Source organism: Mastigoproctus giganteus, chromosome 12, assembly GCF_048544385.1.
Source record: "Mastigoproctus giganteus isolate SK-2022 chromosome 12, ASM4854438v1, whole genome shotgun sequence".
Classification (NCBI taxonomy): domain Eukaryota; kingdom Metazoa; phylum Arthropoda; class Arachnida; order Uropygi; family Thelyphonidae; genus Mastigoproctus; species Mastigoproctus giganteus.
This window is the reverse complement of record NC_143586.1, coordinates 60,928,853-60,953,235: the sequence shown is the minus strand read 5'-3', so window position 1 is coordinate 60,953,235 and position 24,383 is coordinate 60,928,853. Positions and strand designations below refer to the sequence as shown.

Sequence of the window (24,383 nt, the reverse complement as noted above, 5' to 3'; positions counted from 1 at the left end):
GAAGAAACTGCCAACGAGAACCGTTTCAGGACTGCTGCAGCACTCGGCAAACTTACTCAAACCTTAACCATCGTCAACATGCCGCCCTATCATCTATAAGAAAAGACAACGCCATCGTCGTACTTCCTGCTGATAAAGGGTGCCGGACCGTTGTATTAGACCGGTCAGCCTACCGAGAGAAAGTCCTGGCTCTACTACTAGACCAAAATGTATATGAACCTCTGTCTGATCCACCCATTAATCAAGACCTTAAGGTCTTGAAACGTCTAGAGACACATGTCAATAAACTCGTCAACACGTGGTTTAAAGATAAGAAAATCTCGACTACAACTCAGCGTCTTCTACATACCACCAGTTGCCACTTACTGCAATTCTATGGATTGCCAAAGATCCACAAACTGGGTATTCACCTTAGACTTATAGTACGTGCTGCAATGCCCTAACATGTGAACTATCCAAGCATATTGCGTGCCTCCTCTCACCTCTTGTAGGAAATACCACACACACCGTCAAAAATAGCGGCGAATTCATCCACCTCATTAAAGACCTTTCAATTCCTGACAGCTCCGTCATGGCATCATTTGATGTGGTCTCATTATTCAATTCAATTCCCGTCCAACAGGCTGTACTCTGCACCAGGAGGCTCCTCTCTTATGCAGCAATGACTTAAGCCTTCCAACTTGATGACATTTGCACCACCCTCAACCTATGCTTATCAAGCAGCATCTTCACCTTTGAGGATTCAGTCTACCAACAAGTGCATGGCACTGCCATGGGTGCCCCTGTCAGTTCCGTAATAGCCAACATCGCCATGGAAGGTTTAGAGGAGCAGATATACCCTGAACCCACCTGTGCCTATTACAACATGGTGCAGATATGTTGACGATATTTTCACTGTAATACCATGTGGCTCTGAAACAGCATTACTAGAATACCTTAATTCCCTGTCTAATTTCATACAGTTAACTCTAGAGTTAGAAGTCAACGAGGCGCTCCCATTCCTGGATGTCTTAGTGCAACGCATAGGTCCACGTCTAGAGACTTTGGTATACCGTAAACCTATGTGGTGCGGACAATTTACAAACTACAGATCCAGCCATGCACCAGTCATCTCAACGCACTGCCTGCACCCTATTCTCCAGGGCTTGGAGCCATTCCAGCAGTGATGCAATCAGACGCAACAAGATTTTCGTGTGAGGACAGACCTTTTTTTTTTTTTTTATGAAAACCCCAAACACGAATGGTATCAAAACCTATACAAAACCTATAGTACTTAGTACCGTGCATGGGTTGAAGGAGACGTATGGGGGGAGGGGGGGGGTGCCGGAAACTTTGCTCTAGAGACTAAACATGGGTTTCACCACTTCAAGCCTCCAATAAGCAAAGTGGTGGTATTTCACCGGCTGATGAAAGTCGATATCAATCCCATGTGCTAGACAGATGCCTATTACAAGCACAAGAACTCGCATCCCACCCAAGACCCCTGAACCAAGACACATTCCCTACTATCCAGGTGTGTCATGTTGGATCTCAAAAATCCTCAGAAATTACAACATCAAATGCGTACAGTTACCCTGCAGAACCTATGTTCGCTTGTCTCCAGCATGAAGACCCCTGTAACACCTCTCTTACGCAGCAATGTAATATACCGCATCACCTGCAGAGACTGTGACAGCTGCTACATAGGTGAGACATCAAGACGTCTTCAAGATCACCTTACGGAGCATGACAGAGCAATCCGGCTTGCCAAAACTGACCAGTCCACAGTCGCGGAGCATTTTAGGCCACCAACCACGATCTCAACCCCAAACGTGACTTCGAAATAGTGGACCACTCGCGACACTTTTGCCACCACACATGGCTAGAGTCACTTAATATATTTGAACAATAAGAAGGCCATAAACCGCTGCAAAGGCATGAGAATGCACCCCATCCTGGAGACAACCACTTTACACCTCGACAAATGCTGGAGTAAAACAGTGCATGTCCGTGCGACAACAATAGGAAACCAGCTTGAATAACGTGACTTGACTCTCAGCTCACTGCACGCATAACTATATCAGTTGTATTCAAATTTCAATCTATTAGTTGATAAAGAGACACGTCAGCCTCGAAAGCTTCTACCTACTGTTTATTAAATACATTCACTGGATTATACTGTATTTTTCTTATATATATATTTTCATTTTCACTTAACTGGTCGGGAATATGTGTGGGCCTTACTGGTTGTCATAGTGTAGGAAGTATAGTCTGCTCAACTTATACCTTTTTTGGGTTGAGCAGAGTTATAAAAACACTACATTTTTCCTTCACCCACTAGAGTGCCTTGTAGCTTTCCCCTGAAGAGATGGTGGCATTGGTGGCAGAATTTTCTTTCTGTTTCTTTCTGGACATTTCAATTTATTCCTTACACTGTATACAGTCAGTCCTTGTATAACACGTGTTTACACTACAGCTGACCGGGCTAGCCGGGTGGGTAAAGTGCCTGCCTGGCAACCCAAAGGTCGCGGGTTTGAATCCCGCCTCGGGCTTGTATCAAAGTGCTGCAAAAACCTTGGTAGGTGCATTATGGCCACAGAAGCAATGCGCCAACAATTACCAAAAAAAAAAAAGTTTACACTACACGAATTCGATCATACACGATTTATAAATAGGAGAACTTTGTGTTATATACAACAGTGTTGTATATAACACAAAGCGAATTCGCTTATGCACGATTCGCCTTTGTGTTTACAAGAAATAGCAGTCCAATGCAGAATTCTCCCAACTGAACGCAACACAATTGGAATGAAGAGATGATTCTGAAAATGTATTTTTGTTTTTTATATCAGTAAAGGAAAACACATTTCACCATAATAACGTAGAAACCCACACAATTCCAGCTATTGGTATTATCACAAATGCAAGTTAGATCGAGTTTACTACCAGTTTATAACAGATTCCACTAGCAGAAACGCAACTGGAAATTGTTTTTATTGTTTTATGGTAGTTACCTTCAGACATGTGCTTTAGTAAAATGTGAGCAAGTCAGGTGTTAATAGTGTGTCTCTGCCTTTACTGTGTTGTTTATTCAGTTGCTACACATGCTAGCTTTGTTTATGTGTATCAAGTGTGCCTCCTCATTTTGTAATTGTGCTTTATTCCTTAAAAATTAGTAAAATACTTAAAAGGTGTGAAAAGGAAGCATCCTGGTGAAGACACTACAGATTCAGAGAGAAAAAGAAAAGCAATATGGATAGGAAAAGCAAACTGAAAGAACAAGTGATATTGCATGTGCTACAGGCCTAAATGAGACAATGCCGAGAATTAGTATTTAGTATTAGTAATGGCTGCATGGTGCAAGAAAGCCTATGGCTTATGCTGCACCAGCCAAAAAAAAAAAAATAAATAATAATAATTAATAAAAGAAAAGGAAATTAAACCTATCATCCTATGCGCTTCCCTGACCCGAAGGTACTATCCAGATGACCTTTGAATTTCCCAAAACTGTCAGCCTCTACCACCCATGTAGGTAACTTATTCCAGTAATTTATAACTCGCTGGCTAAAATAAAACTTCCTGAAATCCAGTCTAAACATTTCCCCCGTAAGTTGAATTTATGTCCCATAGTTCTAGCATCATTTATTAGAAAGAATGCAGAGAAAATAAAAACAAAACACTTTCATAGCAGGAACAACCCAAAGTGTAATAAAATCCATTAGATCAAGACAAAGAATTGGAAGAGATGGAAGCTGTCATCTGTTTGGATAGAAAATCAAACATAGAACAAGTTTGCTTATGATAGAAGCAAAAGCATTAGCAATATTTTGTTACGTAATAGTCGTAATTAAATACGTAAGTATTTTATTACGACTATTACGTAATAAAATATATGTAAGTATTTATTATTATTTTGTTTGATAATGTTTTGGTTACAAATGTGTGTTCAATCTTGGGTGGTCAGAATCTAACCCTATTTTTCCCATAGGGCCTGTTATTTATATTGCACGATTTTGCATTGCATGTGGGTTTTTAGGAACACAACTATCGTGCTATACGATGACTGACTGCAAATTGTAAAACTTCCATTCTCATTCTATTACATGAACTTCATTTTAGTAGTAGTAATGGCAAATGATGCAAAGAAGCAAGCTTATATAGCATCAGCCAAAAAAAAAAAAAAAAAACTACATAGTTCATCCATCCGTACACCCCCCCCTCCAAGAACTTGTGTAGTTCTTCCTTGAATTTATTCAACCTATCCACTTCCACAACAGCAGATGGAACCCTGTTCCAACAATCAACCACCCACTGGCTGAAGGCAAACTTCGCACGTCTGTCCTGCAACCATCCTTCCTCAACTTGAATATATGCTCCCTCGTGTGTAGTCTCGGCAAGGGGAAGAATGCCATTAACATTCAGCTTACTCAATCCATTCTAGGCTTTAAACACCTCAATCAGATCTCCCTGCAAGTGTATAGTCTCAAGACTAGGCACTTGCGGGGAGATCTGATTGATTGAGGTACTGAAGCCTTTCTAGGTAAGAGCACACTTTTGTTTTCCCTTCATCAATATCACTGCCCTTCTCTGTACCTGTTCCAGCAGATCTACATCCCTTCCTAAAGTGAGGCCTCCAGATCTGTATACAGTACTCAAGATGTGGCCTAACCATGGCTGCATTTTGAATACTGTATCATAATCACCTCCTTATCCCTGCTAGCAAAGTTTCTGTATATCATTGACAAAACCCCATGAGCTGTTCCTGGCAGCATGTCTGCACTGTCAGAGAATTTCATGTCTGACTGCACAGTTACCTCCAGGTTTTTTTCATTCTCCACTAACCTGAGTATAGTACCACACAGTTGATAAGTTACTCTGGGGTTACTACTACCCATATGCAGTACTTTGCATTTGTTAATGTTAAACTTCGACTGCCATTTCTCAGCCCATCGATCCAATTTTCCCAGATCTTTTTGCAGTAGTTCACCTTGATGACTGTTGTGAACCACCTTGCCAACCTTTTTATCATCTGCAAACTTAGGCACTGAGCCTGATAAATCATTGATAAATATCGAAAACAACGATCGGCCGAGCACCGAACCCTGGGGAACTCCACTAATAATGTTAGTCCACAAAGAGCAGTGCCTATTAATAACTACTCTCAGTCTTCTCTCACTCAATCATCAAAATTATTTTTTTGTATCCAGTTCCTTGTTTACTTGGTTAGGCAAGACCACCCCTTAACAAATTCATGCTGTGATAGCAGTATAATTGCATGCCTGTCCTGCATTACTTCTCTAACCAGTGATTCCATTATTTTCTCTGGAATAGTTGTTAAGCTAACAGGTCTGTAATTACTCACGTTGCATTTTGATCCCTCTTTATGAACTAGTGATAGATTCTCACATCTTCAGTTCATAGGGACTGCCTCCGAATCCAAGGATGCTCTCATAATTATGGCTTAGGGTTTGTTCACCTCCTCTGCTGCCTCCCTTAATATAATTGGATAGAATAAAATTAAATTACTTCAAGTAATTTAAGTTTATTCTCTAAATTCATTTCAGCTTGTAACAACTTTAAGGCAGTAAAGGAAACGTATCACTGGATTTCTAGTGTCCCATTCTGAAAAAACCCATTCTGAAATTTTTTCAAGTCATTCTGCATACTTCATTTTGAGATAACTTTCTGCCTAAAAGCAAGATCTACCACCTCACTGTTATTTTAGAATTTCACCTCTTTCTTCCTATCACTTTGATTATTTTATGAATGGACAAACTTTATTTTGTTTCCTTAAAATTAGTATTATTAGTTGTATCTTAAGCTGAATAAAGGGGTAGGGACATACCATTCTAGTTGACTTTTTCAAACTTTATTTTCATTTGGTTGTTGTTGATAAGAATATCACGTATAAAAATTCAAAAATTTTAATATTTAATTTTAAGAAACAAACACATCGAATGAATGTAATAACATAATGAATTTTTATGAAAAAATCATGATAAAAGACATAATTACATTGAGATTATGCATAAAAACTTCACTGTTAAAAAAAAAAAAAAAAAAAAAGGCTTCAATTCACCATTACGTAAATACTACAAATAAGAATTTATGCAATTGTCAGTTTTTAGACATTTTGTTTATTTTATTATTATTTATTATTTTTTGTTTTCAACAGAATTTTTATGCATTGCATCAGTGTGGTGCGCATTTTGGTGTAATATATATGAGGGGGCATGGATAATCTATCCAACCTGCTTCAGTTTTTTCGCAGACACATAAAACTTTCTTACAAGAGGTTGTCAAAAAGGTTTGAGAATGGAGTATAAAACACATGGGTACCATATTCTATATTATTTATTTTATTATTATTTTTTTTTTCCCAGTATACTCACCCTGTCGTTCAGTACACATTGCATTTAATCTACAAAGATTTTAATCCTCAAAAAAATTCTTCAAGTTGAGCATCAAACCAGCTTCTGCGGCTTCGTTTAGCTCTTCATATTTAAAATGAGTTCCATGAAGATGAGACTTGAGGTTTCTTAACAAATAATAGTCACTTAGGGCCAGATTTGGACTGTATTTGGGGGAGGGGGATTAATTGTTTAAATCAACATTCATTTTAGCGTGTACTACCCAGGCCTCCGTAGCCGAGTGGGCAGGAGCGGGAGTGCAGTAGCACACGCTCTTTGAGTAGACCGGGGTTCAAGCCCCTGACTGCTGAATACGGTCGATCTGCCAACCCGAACTGGACCAGCGTGGCAGATTATGGTCCATTTCCCTCAGCATGAATTGTTGAGGAGGCTTCCACCCTGCAGTGGGTTGATAATGGCTGCACTTTACTTTTTACCCAGGCTTTGTGCACTGGCACATTGTCATGGAGAAGCAAACCCACAATAATCCAACTGTCCTTTTTTCCAAACTGCATCTTTTAACTTTGGCATAAGGCTGACATAATATTCCCTTGTTTTTGTGGTTTTAGTTGTAAGATAATCAGTTAACAACAATCCTTTTGTGTCCCAGAAAATTGAGGCCAACACTTTTCCAGTTGATGGTTTGAAACTTATTCAGGGTAAAAGATCCTTTGTGCTTCCACTTCACACATTCTGATTTGGAGTCAAAATCATAAAAATTGCTAGTAACCAAACAGGATTAAAAGTTACCTGGATTAATTTAAAATTAATCCAGGTAACTTTTAAATTAATAATTAATTTTAAATTCTCTGTTGATGACTCCACCATCTAATATTTGTCATGAATGGAAAAAGTTTCTGGAAACTCACCTTGCAAAAACTTTAGAGATTTCCTAATCTCACATATTGTTAAAATACTTCCATGAGAAATGTTGAGTACATTTTCAAGTTCAGGCACTTTTAACTCTGTCTTCTAAATTTTTCTTTCTAATTATGGCAGTTGATTCAGAATTGAATGCTTCAGATGGCTGACCAGACCTTTGCTCATCCTCAGCTGACTCCCATTCTCTTTTGAACTCTGCCAATCATCTTGCAATAGTATCATAACTTGGTGGTACTTCCCCAAATATTCTAGTAATTCTTTCATGGATTTCTTTAGCATTTCTGCTCTTTTTGGTCAAAAATTTGATTACTGAACGATGTTCAATTTTATGGATTTTCACTTTTTTCTTCCATCACTATCCATCTACCAATGTAAAAAATTAAATTTTAGAAACTGTATAAGACACTGACATGCATTTTTTTTTTCACTTTATTTTATAACAAGTTAAGCTATCAAAATAACCTATTCTATAAGTTATTAATTCATTTTATATATCCTGTTTTCATAACTTTTTTTTTCTCCAACTCTTGTAGCATTTTTATATGCTGTTTTTTAAATTTTTATTTCTATAGTTTCTCAATTTAACTTTCCTTAAACAGAAGTTTTCTTTATATAGTTTGATCTCTGTAATATTTTTAATTTGGACATTTTTAATTACATTAGATATTTTTAATGGCAGTGCACAAAACTAGAGAAAAAGCAAGAATTTCTTGTTATCTGTAGGTTATTTTCATAACAATCCAGGTTAACAATATTTTGATTGATGAGAAAATAGTTTCACCGTAAATATTATTGTCAATATTTACGATGGAATATTAATATAATACTAAAATATTAATCTTAACTTTCACATGAAGAGAGAATATTATGATGAATATATATAACAGAAACCAATAGTCACTTTAGCATTTAACACCCTTCTGGTCACTACTAGATCAGTTGAACCACAAGAATTGAATAAGAACTAGGAGTGAAATATTCCAAGGAGTGAAAGCAATGGTAATTATTTTAAAGCTGGATAAGCATGTACAGCACATAATATATAAATAATTAATGCAAATTTCAATAATTTTCTTTCATTAAATTTTTCCTACGTACTCTTTACATTGGATAGACTGCATTTCAAGCAATTCTCTGAAAAAAAGCATCTGTTCAAAACACCTTTGGTTCCAGTTTTTTCAGATGACTTAGATTGTAATATATGAATTAGGCCCAAAAATTTTTAAACTAAATTTTAACAGAACATTAATTAATAACCTTCAGAAGAAACAAATAAATAGGATACTTCCTAAAGCACTCAGTTGATCTAGAATTAGTTGGTAGTTGTAAATATATGTAAATAGGCTATTATTCTGGACTCTGTGGCTTTGTTATGCTGCAGAAAGGTTATACTGATCCATGTGTGGATAATGACCATGCATTTTTTTAATTTTTATGTTATGTGCTTTGTAACTTAATTACTTTCATTGGTTTCAGATCCTTTGTGCTTCATTTTACATATTTTCTTTTGTTTAACCCATTTAAAATAGTTAAAGTGCAGATATTGTAATATTCTGAACACTTTGGATTACTCACCAGAGGGTGACATTGTTGCCGCTCTCATTTTATTTCATTTTGGTGAAGCATAGGTTTTGGTTGTATTACCCTAACCACCATACAAAATTTAAAAGATAGTACAACTGATATTGGAATAACAGAAATGGGTATGCATGAGCTATTCATTTTGATTGGATGCCTGTCTGTTCAAAATTCCCATTGAGTAGCAGAAGAATGTCCATATAAGTTATATTATTATATTAAATTAGTTTTAGTCATTGTGCAAGCCTGGCATGACACAATGATTAAAATTAGAACTAAAATTAGCTACTCGCATGCCTAATGGTTCTCACACCACTAGTTGGCACAAATTAGCCTAAACACTGCAATCTCATAATTTGATCTCACAAATTATTTTTTCTCACAAATCACAAATTTTAGATATGTATATATCACACCCATACAGAGTTGGCTTTGCATTAGCAACCTCCCCCCCCCCCATTTAGGAATGGACATGTCTGTGACACTTGTGAAGGCTCAAAAGTCAAGAACAGCTGATATAAGATTGTTGTTCACACACTTGCTAATCAGTTTTTGAATGTCTGCAAGGAAAAATGGGTTGGCATTGAGATCTTTCCGACTTTGAACATGGAATGATTGTGGGGACAAGATATGCAAGTGCTAGTGTCTTGACAACAGTCAATGTGAAGTGCATCCTTTCTGTGGTGTCATGGGTATACCCGACTGTCTACGTGGGTTAGGCACATGTGGTGAGCATCATGTCTTGTCTTGTAACACAGCGGTGATGCAGCACAGTGGCCCGGCTAACCACCCAATACTATGTAGAAATAACAAGACAAATATCCACATGGACTATGTGCCAGACATTAGCTCATATAGGCTATATGGCAGTTGATGGCCATCACAAATGCCCATGCTCGTTGCACGACACAAAAATCTGTTCCTTGGATGGGCACACAACACCAACACTAGCCCGCCAATATGTGGAAATCTTTCACATGGTCTAATGAATCCTGTTTCCAATTCTAGTTGCTTTCTCCAAAGGCAGATATGCCCATCATGCTGATGGGCATATCTGCCTTTGGAGAAAGCAACTTGAGGCCATGGTGCCTGGGTGCATTGTTGGTGTTTGGCAGGCTGGAGGCAGTGGTGGTGTTATGATTTGGAGATCATGTTCATGGCATGCCCTGGGTCCTCTGATCACTGTTAATCAATGGCTTGATGAGAACGCCTACCTTTCTGTTGTCACTAAGTAAGTATACTACCCCCTTCATGATGATGGTATCTAGACAACTTCAGCGTCTATCAACAAGACAATGTGTCATGGCTAGCAGGTTTTTGATTGGCTTCAGGAACATGACAATACTCTCCATCCTCCCATAGCCACTGAACTCACTTGATCTCAAACCAGTTGAGCATGTTTAGGACCTGGAAAAGGAAATTTGATGCTATGATCACCCACATGACAGTGTGCAGGCATTACTAAACACATTGTGTAACACATGGGTCAAACTATCACAAGATACACTGCAACACACGGTTGGAGTCTATGCCAAGATACGTACATGCTGTATTACAGACAAAAGGTGGCCCACAAGGTATTAAATAGGTATTGCTAGCGTAAAGCCAACTCAATATATGTATAAATTCAATTTATTGCCCACAAAATACAAAAAAATATATCAAAGTGACCCAAAGGGTTCATAATTTATACAAAATAATTCAGGTAAAAATTTAACAATGAGTATCTCAATTGATTTCTTATATGAACTATCTATTACCATACAATCAGTGGAAAACAAGTTTATTAGTTTAATCGATTTATTCATAAAAAAAAACTTGTCAATTTTTAATTCTTGATAGCATAGTAGAGTAAAACTGGTTAAGCTCAACAGAAATGCACATGCATAACTTGATTATTCATTTTGGTTAGCTATCAGTTTATTCAAAGCCCCTAACAAAGTATTGGAATGATAACCTTACAGAATAGAAACATTTATTTTTAAATATTTTACAGCATCTTAATTTTGCATTGAAATGTGGATATAGCAACACAAAGCAAACATTGCGGTCTACAGCCATATATTATTAGTATGCAAGGTTTGGCTTAAATTTTACCATTAAATCAGTAATATTATTAAACATATTCAGACATTCACAGGTTAACTATAAATAAAATTTATGCAACAGCATAGCAGTAAATTATACATATTTACAGGAATGTTATATGTAAAATAACTACGTCTAATTATGAATACCAATAATATATATGTGGAAATGTGTGCATAGCGGTCATATAAACTTTAAATTCAAGGGAATAATAGTATGTAATGTGTGTGTGTGTGTGTGTGTGTGTGTGTGTGTGTGTGTGTGTGTGTGTGTGTGTGTGTGTGTGTGTAAATGTATGCACACATAATATTATTCAAATGTATGTGTGCATGCATAGTTTTGAAAATTTGTGCACTTAACGGTTTTAAACTTGAAAATGTAAGTGATTACTGGTATCTAACATACATTAATATCCAGACAAATATCCATTGATAGTTAGTTATGTGAGCAGGCCTTGAGCCTTTGAGGAGAGAATAGCACAATCATGAATACAAGGTGCCATGATCGACATAGATAAGACTACCAGTGTAAAATGATGTTAAGGTGTCACATAAGCATTCAGTCTGTATGTAATACTTCAACAGTGCTGTAGAACCCTAGGTCAAATTGATGTGATCTGCCAGTGGAAGTGGGCCGAAGTCACAAAAAAACCCAGAAAATCTGTGAAGCTGATAGAACATCACAAGAGAGCCCTGCAAAGAATTGCCCACTTGGAATGCAGGTTGGCATTGCAGCAGTACACACAGACCGGTGAGACGATTGGGGTACATGTTGTCACCAGTACAATGTGCAGGCTGCTGCATTGTGGGTTATCATGGTTGCACAGCCATCCACAAGCCACTAATCACCTTGACTAATGCCAGAAGCCATCTTGCTTGGTGGCTTGAAAGGCTTGCCATTCTTGGACTGTGGACCAGTGGAAAGCTGTGCTTTGGAATGACAAGTCATCACACTCATATCATCTTTGGCTAGATGATAGGAGTGTGATTATACAGTCTATTAGGAAGCTTTCTCTGGGCATCTACCTTTGGTGGTAGATGCCTGTAGAAAGCTTCCTGCTATTAATATATCATCCTGAAGTGAAGTTTTGTGGGGCAGCATGATAGGCTGTAGCCGTTCCTCTTAGTTTAGTGAGGGACCATTGATTGTTTTGGACAAAAATGAATGCAGAGTTCTATCTAGACATTCTGGACGATAACACATTACCTGTATGCATACATACATTGTGGAAGCACATCAGAGAAGGCCCATAGCTGTATCAGCAGGACAGTGCTCCAAGTCATACTGCTCATGTTATGATGGACTCGTTTGAGGACATGAACATTGAAAATTTGAACTGGCCAGCCCAGAGCTCTGATTTCAATCCTGTAGAAAACTTCTGGGATGAATTGGATTGTAAGGTATATGTGAGAAGAGACTACCCAAAATGCAGAACCGAACTGGTCACTGCTTTGAAGATCAAATGGCAGAAAATATTGGATTGCATTTACAAAACAATTAGTGTAGAGTGTCCCACAGAACTAGAGGCTATCATAAAGGCTAAAGATTTCACATTGTTAGTTTTTCTGTAAATAAAGATTATTTGTAGATATGCAGGTGTACAGATATTATTTATTTATTTTTTTTTTAATACAGTGAATTGTTTTAAAACAGTGTTAAAGGTAACCAAATACCAATAAAAGGTCAACCAAATGGTGTGAAGTACTATAATATTAATTTTAAATGAATTCCCGGTATAATATCAGAGGGAGGGAGAAAAAGAGAGAGAGAGAGAGAGAATCTCAAGTAAATTCCAGTTTAAAAAAAAGAGAAAGGGTTTCTGATCAATAATGTATTACTTGGATTATAGAGTGCAAATAAAGTCCAATCAGCTCCTCAAGCTGCTTCTTGGATGTAGTTACTATTTTAGTTTAAGGGGCTACCATTAGGTTTGCACACTATCACACAACAAAATCCATAGAACACTGTCATTGCTTTGTGGCGTACTGTGACCAGTTATGAACACAATCTTTGTCATGAAAAGTGTCATGACAAAGATTGTGATCATGAGTTCAATGGTATATTCATACCATTGAACTCATGATCCATTGTGAAGCACCATATCCTGCAGTACAGCAGCACAGTGAACTAGTAAAATCCAAGGAAGAACAGCACCAGAAGATTAATCAAAGCTATGTGGGAGCAACATCATGAACTTGCAAAGATGTGCAGATCAGCATTTTAAATTGTATATTTAGAGATGTACCTTGTCCACTCCCACACAATAAGAACCTCTGTTTGCTTCTGTGCATCCTATAAACAATAGCAATTTTAAAAAAAGTCACCATTTTTGCATGGATTCTTAAAGATAAATGTAATCACTGATATTACTACTGGAGTGGAATTGTGAAGTGTTGGATTTGACAGTTTTCTATGTATATAATATATAATTTGCATGTTTAATGGAAAGGTTCACATTTTTCAATAATTGCATTTAATAAGTATTGCAAGCATGGTGTACTCAAAGAAAATTTTTAAAACAAGATCTTTCAATACAATAGAAAATTTGGATCTCTCAGATTCTGTTTTTTTTTTTTTTTTTTTTTTAATGGTTGTGAGAACGATCACAGATGAATTAGCTAGTCATTATTTACAAGGATGAGTAAACCCTCACTAATCCAGAGTAATTGAAGGGGAGAAGTCAACTGGATTAAGCGATAATCCAGATTAGTGAAGCAAAAGATAGCCCTTCTTTGCTGTGAATGCCACTTAAATACAGCTTCTTCCAGCAACACTTCTTTTTTGCATTTTAAATGTCTGTCTGTTTGATAGACTGCTTTTATCACTCCCCACATTGAATTTCAAAGGAAATGTCTTTATAGATTTTTTCTGTTTTTAATATCTGACACAGCCTGTTGGCCAAAACCAAATTCTTCAGTAATTTTTTTATTTCCAGGAAATAAAAAACACTTTGAGCTTGTTAATAATAGTTAAAGTATTATGTTTTATTTTTTATCTCACTTTTTAATTCTTTAGAACCCATAATTATATAAAATATGTTAACTTATATACGTATGTACATACATATAAAGAAGTATGCAAATGAAGCGATATAAGCAATAACATCCATCCGACTCAGAGTCAGCAGTGATTCTGAATAACACGAAGACAATGTAATGTATGTTCCGTCTCTGTTTGCGCAGTCAATCATCATGCACTTGAGAGTTACTCATCTGCCTTCCTAAATCCCATATGTTTTTCAAAGTAGTAGTAGTAGTGGCATGTAATGCAAGAAAGCAAGTGTATGAGCTTATGCAGCATCAGCCAAAAAAAAAAAAAAAAACCATTCCCTCCAAATGCCTGTCCAGTTCCTCCTTAAATTTATTTAACCTGTCAACTTCCACAACAACCAATGGAAGTTTGTTCCAGCAATTAACCACCCGCTGGCTAAAGGCAAATTTCCGCACATCTATTCTACATCTGTCTTTTCTTAATTTGAATTTATGCCCCCTTAGGTTCGTAATCTGAACAAGTGGAAGGATCCCATCAGAATTCAGCGTGCTCAACCCATTCAAGGCCTTATATACCTCAATCAGATCACCACGCAGGTGTCTAGTCTCCAGCCACTGCAATTTGCAGAACTTAAGCCTCTCTTGGTAAGAGGATCCCTTCATTCCCCTCACCAATCTTGTTGCCCTATTCTGTACACGCTGAAGAAAATCTACATCCTTCCTAAAATGAGGCCTCCAGACCTGTACGCAATACTCAAGGCATGGCCTAACCATTGCCTTATACAGAGGGACAATCACCTCCTTCTCCCTGCTAGCAAAATTCCTATATATCATTGACAAAACACCATGACCTGCCCTGGCAGCCTGTCTGCATTGCTCAGAAAACTTCATATCTGATTGCACAATTACTCCCAAGTATTTTTCATTTTCTACCACCTTAAGTGTAGTACCACACAGTTGGTACGTTTCTCTCGGGTTACTTCTACCCATATGCAGTACTTTGCATTTGTCAAGGTTAAACTTCAGTTGCCACTTCTTAGCCCATGTGCCCAAATTATCTAGATCCTGTTGCAGTAGCACACTGCCATTAGTGTCATTAACAACCCTGCCAACCTTTGTATAATCTGTAAACTTCGACATTAAGCCTGATATACCTTCATCAATATCATTGATAAATATACAAAACAACAGCGGACCTAACACCGAACCCACAGGGTTCGGTGTTAGGTTTGTACAATAGTCTTCCATGCGCAACAGTGTCAAAAGCTTTCCTGAAATCCAAATATATGATATCAAAATTATTTTTTACCTCCAGTTCCTTTGTAACCATATCATAATATCCTATCAAATTTGTCAGACAAGACTTTCCCTTAACAAACCTATGCTGTGTCTGAATTATTGCTGCAGTCTTGTCTAGATGATCCTGCAATGCATCTTTAACCAGTGACTTCATTATTTTACTCGGAACAGAAGTTAAACTAACTGGTCTGTAATTACTCGTGTCACCCTTCGATCCTCCTTTGTGAATTGGGGATACATTTGCACATCTCCAGTCCGTGGGAACCTCCCCTGAGTCCAAGGATGCTCTCATAATTATGGCTAAGGGTTTGCTTAGTTGCTTTGCAGCCTCCTTTAATATAACTGGATAGATCCCATCCACCCCAGGTGATTTTCTTATGTTTAACTTCAACAATTTCTCCTCCACTTTGCTTTCAGTTATTACAAAATCATTAAGTATCCTGCTACAATTTGATAACCTGCCATTTTCAAACCTTAATAATTCCTCATGTGTGAATGTAGATGCAAAATACTCATTCAGTTTGTTCTATCTGAGCAGGATCATCAACAGTCAAGCCATCGATGTCAGGTGGACCAATCAGATTCATCCCCTTCCTTTTAGAGTTTATATAAGTAAAGAAATCCTTGCTGTTTTTCTTATCATCTTTTGCCAAGGATTTCTCGTAATCTGCCTTCGCCTGCCTAACCTCCTTTGTGACCTGATTACAGACTAGCTTATATCTGCCATAGGCTTCTGAGTCGCTTGATAATTTATATGCATCCCATGCATTTTTCTTCTCTGTTACGAGTCTCATTAGTTCATTAGATAACCATTTAGGCCTAAACCTTGAACAATATTTCTTAATAGGTATGACACTTTTAGTAGCATCCACGATTAATTCCTTGAATGCTTCCCACTTAGAATTTACTGTTGGTAACATCGTCAGTTGATCTCACTGTACAGAATTTAAAAACTGTCGGAGACCACTGTACTGACCTTTACGGAAGCAAAAACCCTTTCCTTTACCCCTGATGGTAATTAAATCTTTAAGTAAATCCCACATCAGTACACTGTGATCACTGCCACCTAGTGGTTCCTTTATCTGCAAATTCTTAATACACGAATTATCACTGCTGATAACCAGATCAAGAGTATTACTGTCTCTGGTTGCCTCTCGAACATGCTGCTGCAGAAAACAATCATCCAATAAATCCACAAAAGTTTGACTAGTGTGTGAGTGACCAACCCACGAGTTCCAGGCAATATCTGGGAAGTTAAAATCCCCCATTATAAGACATTCCGATTTACTAGCCCACTCTATTTCTCTGTACAATTGTTCATTGTACTCATTCGAGTCATTAGGCCTATAACACACTCCTACTCTTATTTTTGCTTTCGCAGTGCTTATGTCACACCAAACTGACTCAACAGTGCGCTGTTCATCTATATCAACTGGATGCACTTCTTGTGATTTTATGTTTTTCTTAATTAACAGCATAACACCTCCTCCCTTTCTATCCTGTCTATCCTTTCTGTACACATTGCACTCCCCAAATTCCAGTTCTGCATTTCTTATATCTGTGTGACACCACGTCTCTGCTATCCCAACAATACCTGCCTTTGATGTCTTGACCAACACTTCAAATTCATCAAATTTATTTACTATACTTCTAGCATTGGTATACATGCACCTATTCTTTTTCTTAGTAACGCTAACACATCCCATATACCCACCTATTTCAGGATGACTACCATCCGTCCCTGAAACCCCCAACACCCCATGCTCCAGGTTGCTACTTATTCTAATAGACGTTGCGCAAGAATCACCTTCACCTCTGCCTATGGCTACTGTTAAACTATTAGTCCTTGTATCCCCCCCAAGCTATCAGTTTTCCGACCCACCTAACACTGCCTCGATAGCATCAGCAAATATTCTTGCACCGTTTCTATTTAAGTGTATCCCATCCCTATAGAAGCAGTCTCTCCTATTAACAAGTACAGTCCAGGCTGAAAAAAATTCTTCCCCTTGAGTCTTGCACATTCTTTCCACGGCCTAATTGATCGACAAGGCTCTCACCATATACTCCCTTCTATCGTTTCTGGGCAGAATTGCAGACACTTTCAAATTCAACCCTAATTCTCGGCTTTTGTTCAACAGTGACCTGTACTTGTTAAGTAATTCTGCCGGTCTCCTACTCCTAATATCATTAGTGCCAACATGTACAACTATAACACCTTTTGTGCCCTTAAAAAAGATGATATCCGCTCTACAACGTCATCAACCTTTGCCCCTGGCAGACATACCCTGGTCCTGTTCCACCTATCCTTTTTACGAAGCATGTTTCCCGTTTCCCTGACAATAGAGTCACCAACAACTACTAGTTCCTGTGGGACCAGTGCATTCTGCTTTGGGGGTTGCCTCTGTGTTGCGCGATGACCAAGTGCAAGCTCTGGCGTTGATGTGGGCAGCTGAGAGCTTGATGGACCCCTCAATTTAGATCTTTCAACGGCATCCACCCTGTCCTTCAAACTCTTATATAGGCCCATAACAACGCTGAGTTGTCGCCTGATTTGCTTACATCGTGCACACACAAAGACATCCCCCATGGCAATATCATGTTCCGTTCCAGAGAGTTCGGCAAACATTTCACAAGTCGCACATTTTTTTAGGCTCTGATGCGTTGGAGAATCGCCTCCCTCAGTTCTCCCCTGAGTCACAGCACTCCTGCCACTTTGTGCCCGTTGCTTTGCTGCTCTAGTTTGGGGCATGATACTTTAAATTAATAAAATCAATAAATTAAATTAGTTAAATATCAATACTACGCTATCTAATAGAAACAGTGAAGTGTATTACTCTATAAATTATACGTTAGAGCTACCTAATTAAGTACTCAACTATGAACAGAATTTTTCATATTTCGATCCGGATTGACAAGGGTTTACTGTACTTATTGTTAGTGTGTCAAGCTTATCCTGAGTGCTCAAAAATGCATTACCAATTTCAAAAAAGCTTGTTGATTTTCTTGTTATTATTTTGCATAAAAAAGGTTTTACAATCCTTAAACATCCAGCTTTTATACCCTTGTTGGATCCCCTCTATAAGTAAACAGCTTGTTTACTTACAGAAATCCATTATCAACCAGTACTGTATAATGCTTTTGTTATTTATTTATTTTTTTGTTGTGAATGGCATTAAGTGGGAATTAATAATAGTAATAATAAGTAACATTTGATTCCATGCATGATTTTGAAATTTTGTGCACTTTAAACTTCAAAATTGAAGTGATTACTTGAATCAAATATGTGTATATGTATTTTTTAAAATATTTATATACATAATGTAGAGTGGAAATATGTGTGCATTTGTAATTTAAACGTTGCGTGCTTAACAGTTTTTTAAAATTGAAATAAATAAAATGGATTAATAGTTTCATGGATATAACATTTTTTATTTTATTTTTAGCAGTATTACTTGGTTTTTTTTTTTGTTCCATTAAAAGTAACAGGCATAACATTTTTAAAATTTTTGATGCTGAGCAGTAAACTTGGAAAGGAGATGTACATTATTGTTCCTCATTATGTTAATGAATTGAATGACACTACACTATTATATCATGTGGTAGATTAAGTAATTTATTATTAAAATGATGCAATTTAATGGATTGGACCACCTCAACACTAAACACTTAAACAATTTATGGCTATGTTTTGGAAATTCACTGTTCCCCATCTTCAGACCTATTAACGTGATACTGGAGTAGAGTTTCCTGGTCCAGTTGGGGAGGACAGAGGGCTAACTCACATTAACAGTAACGCAGACATAATAGGGCTTACAGAGATGTTGGTGCCACCTGGAAATTGGGAATGATGAGTTCCAGTACGGCTTGTATAATGTATTTAGGAAGGATAGAGTAGATAGAAGGGGTGGTGGGGTAATGCTTCTTATCAGAAGCAGCCTGAGTGCGACGATAGCTTTCCCGGATTCAGACATTTCACATGCTAGTATAGAGTCTGTATGGTGTGAGATAGTTGGAAACAAAGGTATAATGCGAGTAGGAGTAATCTACAGACCAGGTGATTGTGACGATTATGACAAAAGCCTCTACATGCAATGGAATGGGCAAGTAAGCGTCAATGCCTTATTATCGGTGATTTCAATTTGCCTCTAATTGATTGGAGTAAATGGGAAGGAAACTCGACATGGGGAACAAAATTTTTAAATCAACTAGATGACATGTTATTTGTATCAACATGTCAGGGAAAATACTAGAGAAAAGAATATCCTAGACTTCATCATCACACATGAATCAGATGACATAACAGGGCTGACAGTAGAGGAACCGGTAGCAGGAAGTGATCACAGAGTTCTACGGTGGATGATGACGAGAGAGGTAGCAGAAGTAAAAGGCAAAGGAATGGGTTTTAATTTCAGAAAAGGAAATTACGATTCCTTAAGGTACTACATGGCCTCTATTAACTGGGTAGATATCGCGCAGAGAATGAATACAACTGAACTGTGGTACACTTTTAAAACATTAATCAGATGCCTTGAATGTGTATATACCATTAAAAAAATACTCCACGAGAAGGGTTCCAAGTTGGATGAATAGTGAAGTTGCCACATTACTTGAACAGAAAAAGGTGGCATGGAAGGGTTACAGAGCAATAAAAAGTACTGAAGCCTATAACAGCTACAAGGTGATGTGTAATAGAGCCACAGAAAAGGTTCAACAGGCAAAGGCAGTTTGAGACATCACTAGCAAACAGAGCAGGGGGGGGGGAATAAAGAATTCTTCACATATATAAATGCCAAGAAGAGCAGGACAAACCAGATCGGACCTTTACGTAAGGGAAAGGGGATAGTAATAAATACACCAGCTGCCGTTGCAGATGAACTCAACAGTTATTTTGCATCGATATTTACAAATGAAAAGCCTTTTGTGGCAATGGGAAATTGTGGGAGCGAAGTTAAAAAATATGTAATTAATGATATTGAAATTTCGCAAGATTATTTAATGAAAAAACTTTCGAGCCTACAGACCAGTAAGGCTCCTGGAGTTGATGGAATATACCCTATAATCTTAAGGGAGGCGGCAAGCGAGTGCATTGAACCATTGAGGCTAATTATGCGAGCATCACAAGACTCTGGGGACATTCCCTTGGATTGGAAAAGTGCAAATGTATCTCCCATACATATAAGGGTGGCTCTAAAAGTGAAGTTGGAAATTATCGACCTGTCAGTCTGACTTCAGTAGTAGGGAAAATCATGGAGGCAATGATCAAGGGTGGAATTCAGGATCATTTGGATCAAATTGAAATTCTCAAGGATACTCAGCATGGTTTTGTAAAGGAAAAATCATGTTTAACAAATCTGGTTCGCTATTTCGACATTGTTTATTTAGATTTCAGCAAAGCTTTTGACTCAGTCCCACATGAGCGGTTGCCTTATAAGCTGGAACAGGTTGGAATCACTGGGAAAAATCCTTAGATGGATAGAAGGATGGCTTCAGGGCAGGAGGCAGAGGGTTGTGATAAATGGCTATTCCTCAGATTGGGTTGATGTAAGAAGTGGGGTTCCCCAAGGATCAGTATTAGGACCACTGTTGTTTTTAATTTTCATAAACGACATTGATGAAGGGATAGAGGGCGTGATGTCTAAATTTGCAGATGATGTTAAAATTGGTAGAGTAGTTAATGATCACTGTCAAGCTGAGCTTCTTCAGAGAGACCTAGATAGACTTAAGGAATGGTCAGAAAAATGGCAGCTGTGCTTTAATCCAACAAAGTGTAAGGTATTACACCTGGGAAACAGTAATCCCAAAAAAACTAATTCACTTGGTGGAGTTCAACTAAACCCAGTACTGGAGGAAAGGGACTTGGGTGTTACAATACGGTCAGACATGAAATTCTCTGAGCATTGTAAACAAGTTGCAAGGAAGGCCCATGGTGTCCTATCGATGATCTATCGAACTTTTGCAAGTAGAGATAGGGACGTGATAATCCCATTATATAAGGCTTATGTTAGACCACACTTAGAATACTGTGTTCAAGTATGGAGACCGCACCTAAAGAAAGACATCGAGCTTCTTGAAAGGGTGCAAAGACACGTAACTCGCCTGGTAAGATCGGCAAAAGAGCGTCGTTATGAAGAAAGACTTCGAATATGTGGGTTGCAGAGTTTGGAAACTAGACACCTTAGAGGAGATTTGATTGAGGTGTTTAAGGCTCTGAGAGGCATCAGTATAATGAATGAGGACGAAATTTTCAAGATTATAAATGATGCTAGAACTAGGGGACATAAATTCAAGTTACGTGGGGAAATGTTTAGATTGGACTGCAGGAAGTTTTATTTTAGCCAGCGAGTTATAAATTACTGGAATAAGTTGCCTTCATGGGTGGTAGAGGCCGACAGTTTGGGGAAATTCAAAGGTCATCTGGATAGTACTTTCGGGTAAGGGAAGTGCATAGGATGATAGGTTTAATTTCCTTTTTTTATTTTTGTTTTTATTAATTATTATTATTTAGTTATTTATTTATTTTATTTTATTTATTTATTTTTTTTTTTTTGGCTGGTGCAGCATAAGCCATAGGCTTTCTTGCACCATGTGGCCGTTACTAATACTAACAGGCCTGAAGACAGGTAACTGTGAGTTCCCAAAACATATCCATAAATTGTTCAAGTGTTGGGCATTGAGGTGGTCCAATCCATTAAATTGCATCATTTCAATAATAAGTTACTTAATCTACCAGATGATATAATAGTGTAGTGTCATTTAATTCATTAATATAACATAATTTCTTATATTCAGAATGCTGAGCATTCTGAATATAAGCAAACACGTTTTCAGTAATTAAATATCAATAAACCGAGTCAGTTATGTTACTCATTCTTACTTTACTTTTAGTTTATTATTGTTATTTAGTTCCTGTTACCATATTCAGATACCTGAAAATGAAAAAAAAATGTAGATAAAATGTGCATCAGTTATATCTATGAACTGTTATGCAGATATTTCCAGATAATAAATATATATCATAACATAGTAAAGAGAAAAAATGCTAAAAATATCTTCCTTTATTTGTCATATCAGTTTTGAGTTCAACAACTTTTCAATTTTTTTACTTGCACTTATTTTATTCTTTTTATTGTATAATTTTTTCTCCTTTCTTGCTGAAATTAAAATTCATCAAAATTTCTTTAATTATTAAAAAAATTTATTACTATATAAGAAATGTTTATAAAATTAAGCCTCATTTTATTTGGGCAAACAGCTCAGGTTGTATCAGTTTGCTCTTCATACAGGGCACCAGCACTTCCTCTCGAAAAAAGTCTTCAACGGCATCAAAAGGTCGAGAGTAAGTAAAACATTTTCTGACTCTTGTATTTTACTAAGTGTAAATAATACCATGTTATTATGAATATGGGGTGAACCTTTCCAGATATGTTTTTCCATATTTCAGAACTAATAACACTGGCCAACATTATTTTTTGCCTCCACTAATACATCAGCTGCTTGCAGTCAATTTTTATTAATAGATTTCAAAAATAATTCTTAAATTTCACATCACATCACAATTTATACATACACAGGTTTCTGTGTTTACCCATCATACATATATATTCCTACAATTTAGGGAAGTAGATACGATACTGATTTGTTTTATTATGTTGTATTATCTACAAATAATGTTTGTGTGTGCTTATAGAGGACACTAATGTTTTGGAGGATTAACATGTTTCAACTTTGTCTGTCTGCCTACCACCTCTCTCTTTCAGTAATGGAAAGACAGTTGTAGTGTGAGTAAGTGTGCAGTTTATCTGTATGTTAATTCAATCCTTTAAAATACATGATATATTTCATATTTTTTTGTTTCTTTTGTGTTTTGCTTAGCACTTTATTAAAACATTTAAACAGAAGCAAAGGAAGTGTCTGAATAAACTTGACAGGTTTTGCTACATGTAAAACAGTTTACAACAAACACTTAGAGGAGAAAAATCCACAGTATTACTAAATGTGTTTTTGTACTTTGGTTGTAAGATTAGTGATCAGGACAAAACTTGGGCTGTGCATATGTGTTATATTACCTGCATCACAAATCTGAGGATGTGGCTAACTGGAAAATTAAAAGTATGCCTTTTTGTGTTCCTGTGGTATGGTGAGAACCACTCAACATCAAATATGCTAACATATCACCTGCTGGTACCAGATCCCCAAAAATTATGCGATAAAAGAAGCAGTGATGAATATAGCAGAATTGCTGGATTGTCTCCTTCAAGAGATTTAGACTACCAACCAGAAAATTATGTGTTATACTCAATTAAACAAGAAGTCTTGAATGAATTGATGATTTAAACTTATATGAAGGACAAGCAGACCTTCTTCGTTCTAGGTTGAAACAGTGAAAGTTACTTGAAACAGGAACTAAAATTACACCATGTCAAAAACATCACAAAGTGTTTTCAAGATATTTTTGTTATGGAAGATGGTATGTGTTTCTGTGGAAGACAGTATGTATTCATTGATCTTCTGAATGAACTGGGCATTGAACACAAACCTAATATCATATATATTTATTGATATCTCAAAATTAAATTTAAAAGCAGTTTTGCTGCACAGTGGAAATGTATCCCCATTTGTTCCTCTACTTTATGTTGTTTGCTTGAAAGAAGCATATGAAATGGACCTGAGTTCTATAAAATACCACGACTTTGCTTAGAATATCTGTGGTGAGCTTAAGGTAATTGGATTACTCACTGATCTTCGGGGAAGTTTCACAAAATACTGTTGTTTTCTGTGTTTATGGGACAGTTGTGCAACAGAAAAACATATTGTGTAGCAGTGGAAAAAGGAGGAGGAATTTTTACAAGAAGTGACATAAAATATGTTCCACTGGTTGAACCAAAAAAGCTTCTTCCATCTCTGTAAGCAAAGGCAGAAACAAAATTCTTCATTAAATTAATGATTTGTAAAATAATAACAGGAGTTTACCTCAAAAAATTAATTAGATTAATGAAGAATTTTGTTAAGACTGAGGATAAAGAAAGAAATGGATTCTGCTACCTAAGGGAAGTATTTCCCACTTTAACAGATGCAAAACTGAAAGAAGGTTAATCTCCAATGAAGAAACTCCTCAAAGGTCATATATTTTTTTTTGAAACAAAACTACAGAATAGCA

General features: G+C 37.0%; 1 protein-coding gene across 1 annotated transcript in view; it reads left to right on the top strand.

The window, feature by feature from the left end:
* LOC150077098 (transcriptional adapter 2-beta-like) overlaps window positions 1-23,560 on the top strand; it is a 201,889-nt gene extending 178,329 nt beyond the window's left edge. Inside the window, exon 14 of the mRNA XM_090385784.1 lies at window positions 23,246-23,560. Within this exon, the coding sequence (XP_090241910.1) occupies window positions 23,246-23,560 (315 nt within the window). The remainder of the gene's footprint in view (window positions 1-23,245) is intronic.
* Window positions 23,561-24,383: the final 823 nt, after the last annotated feature.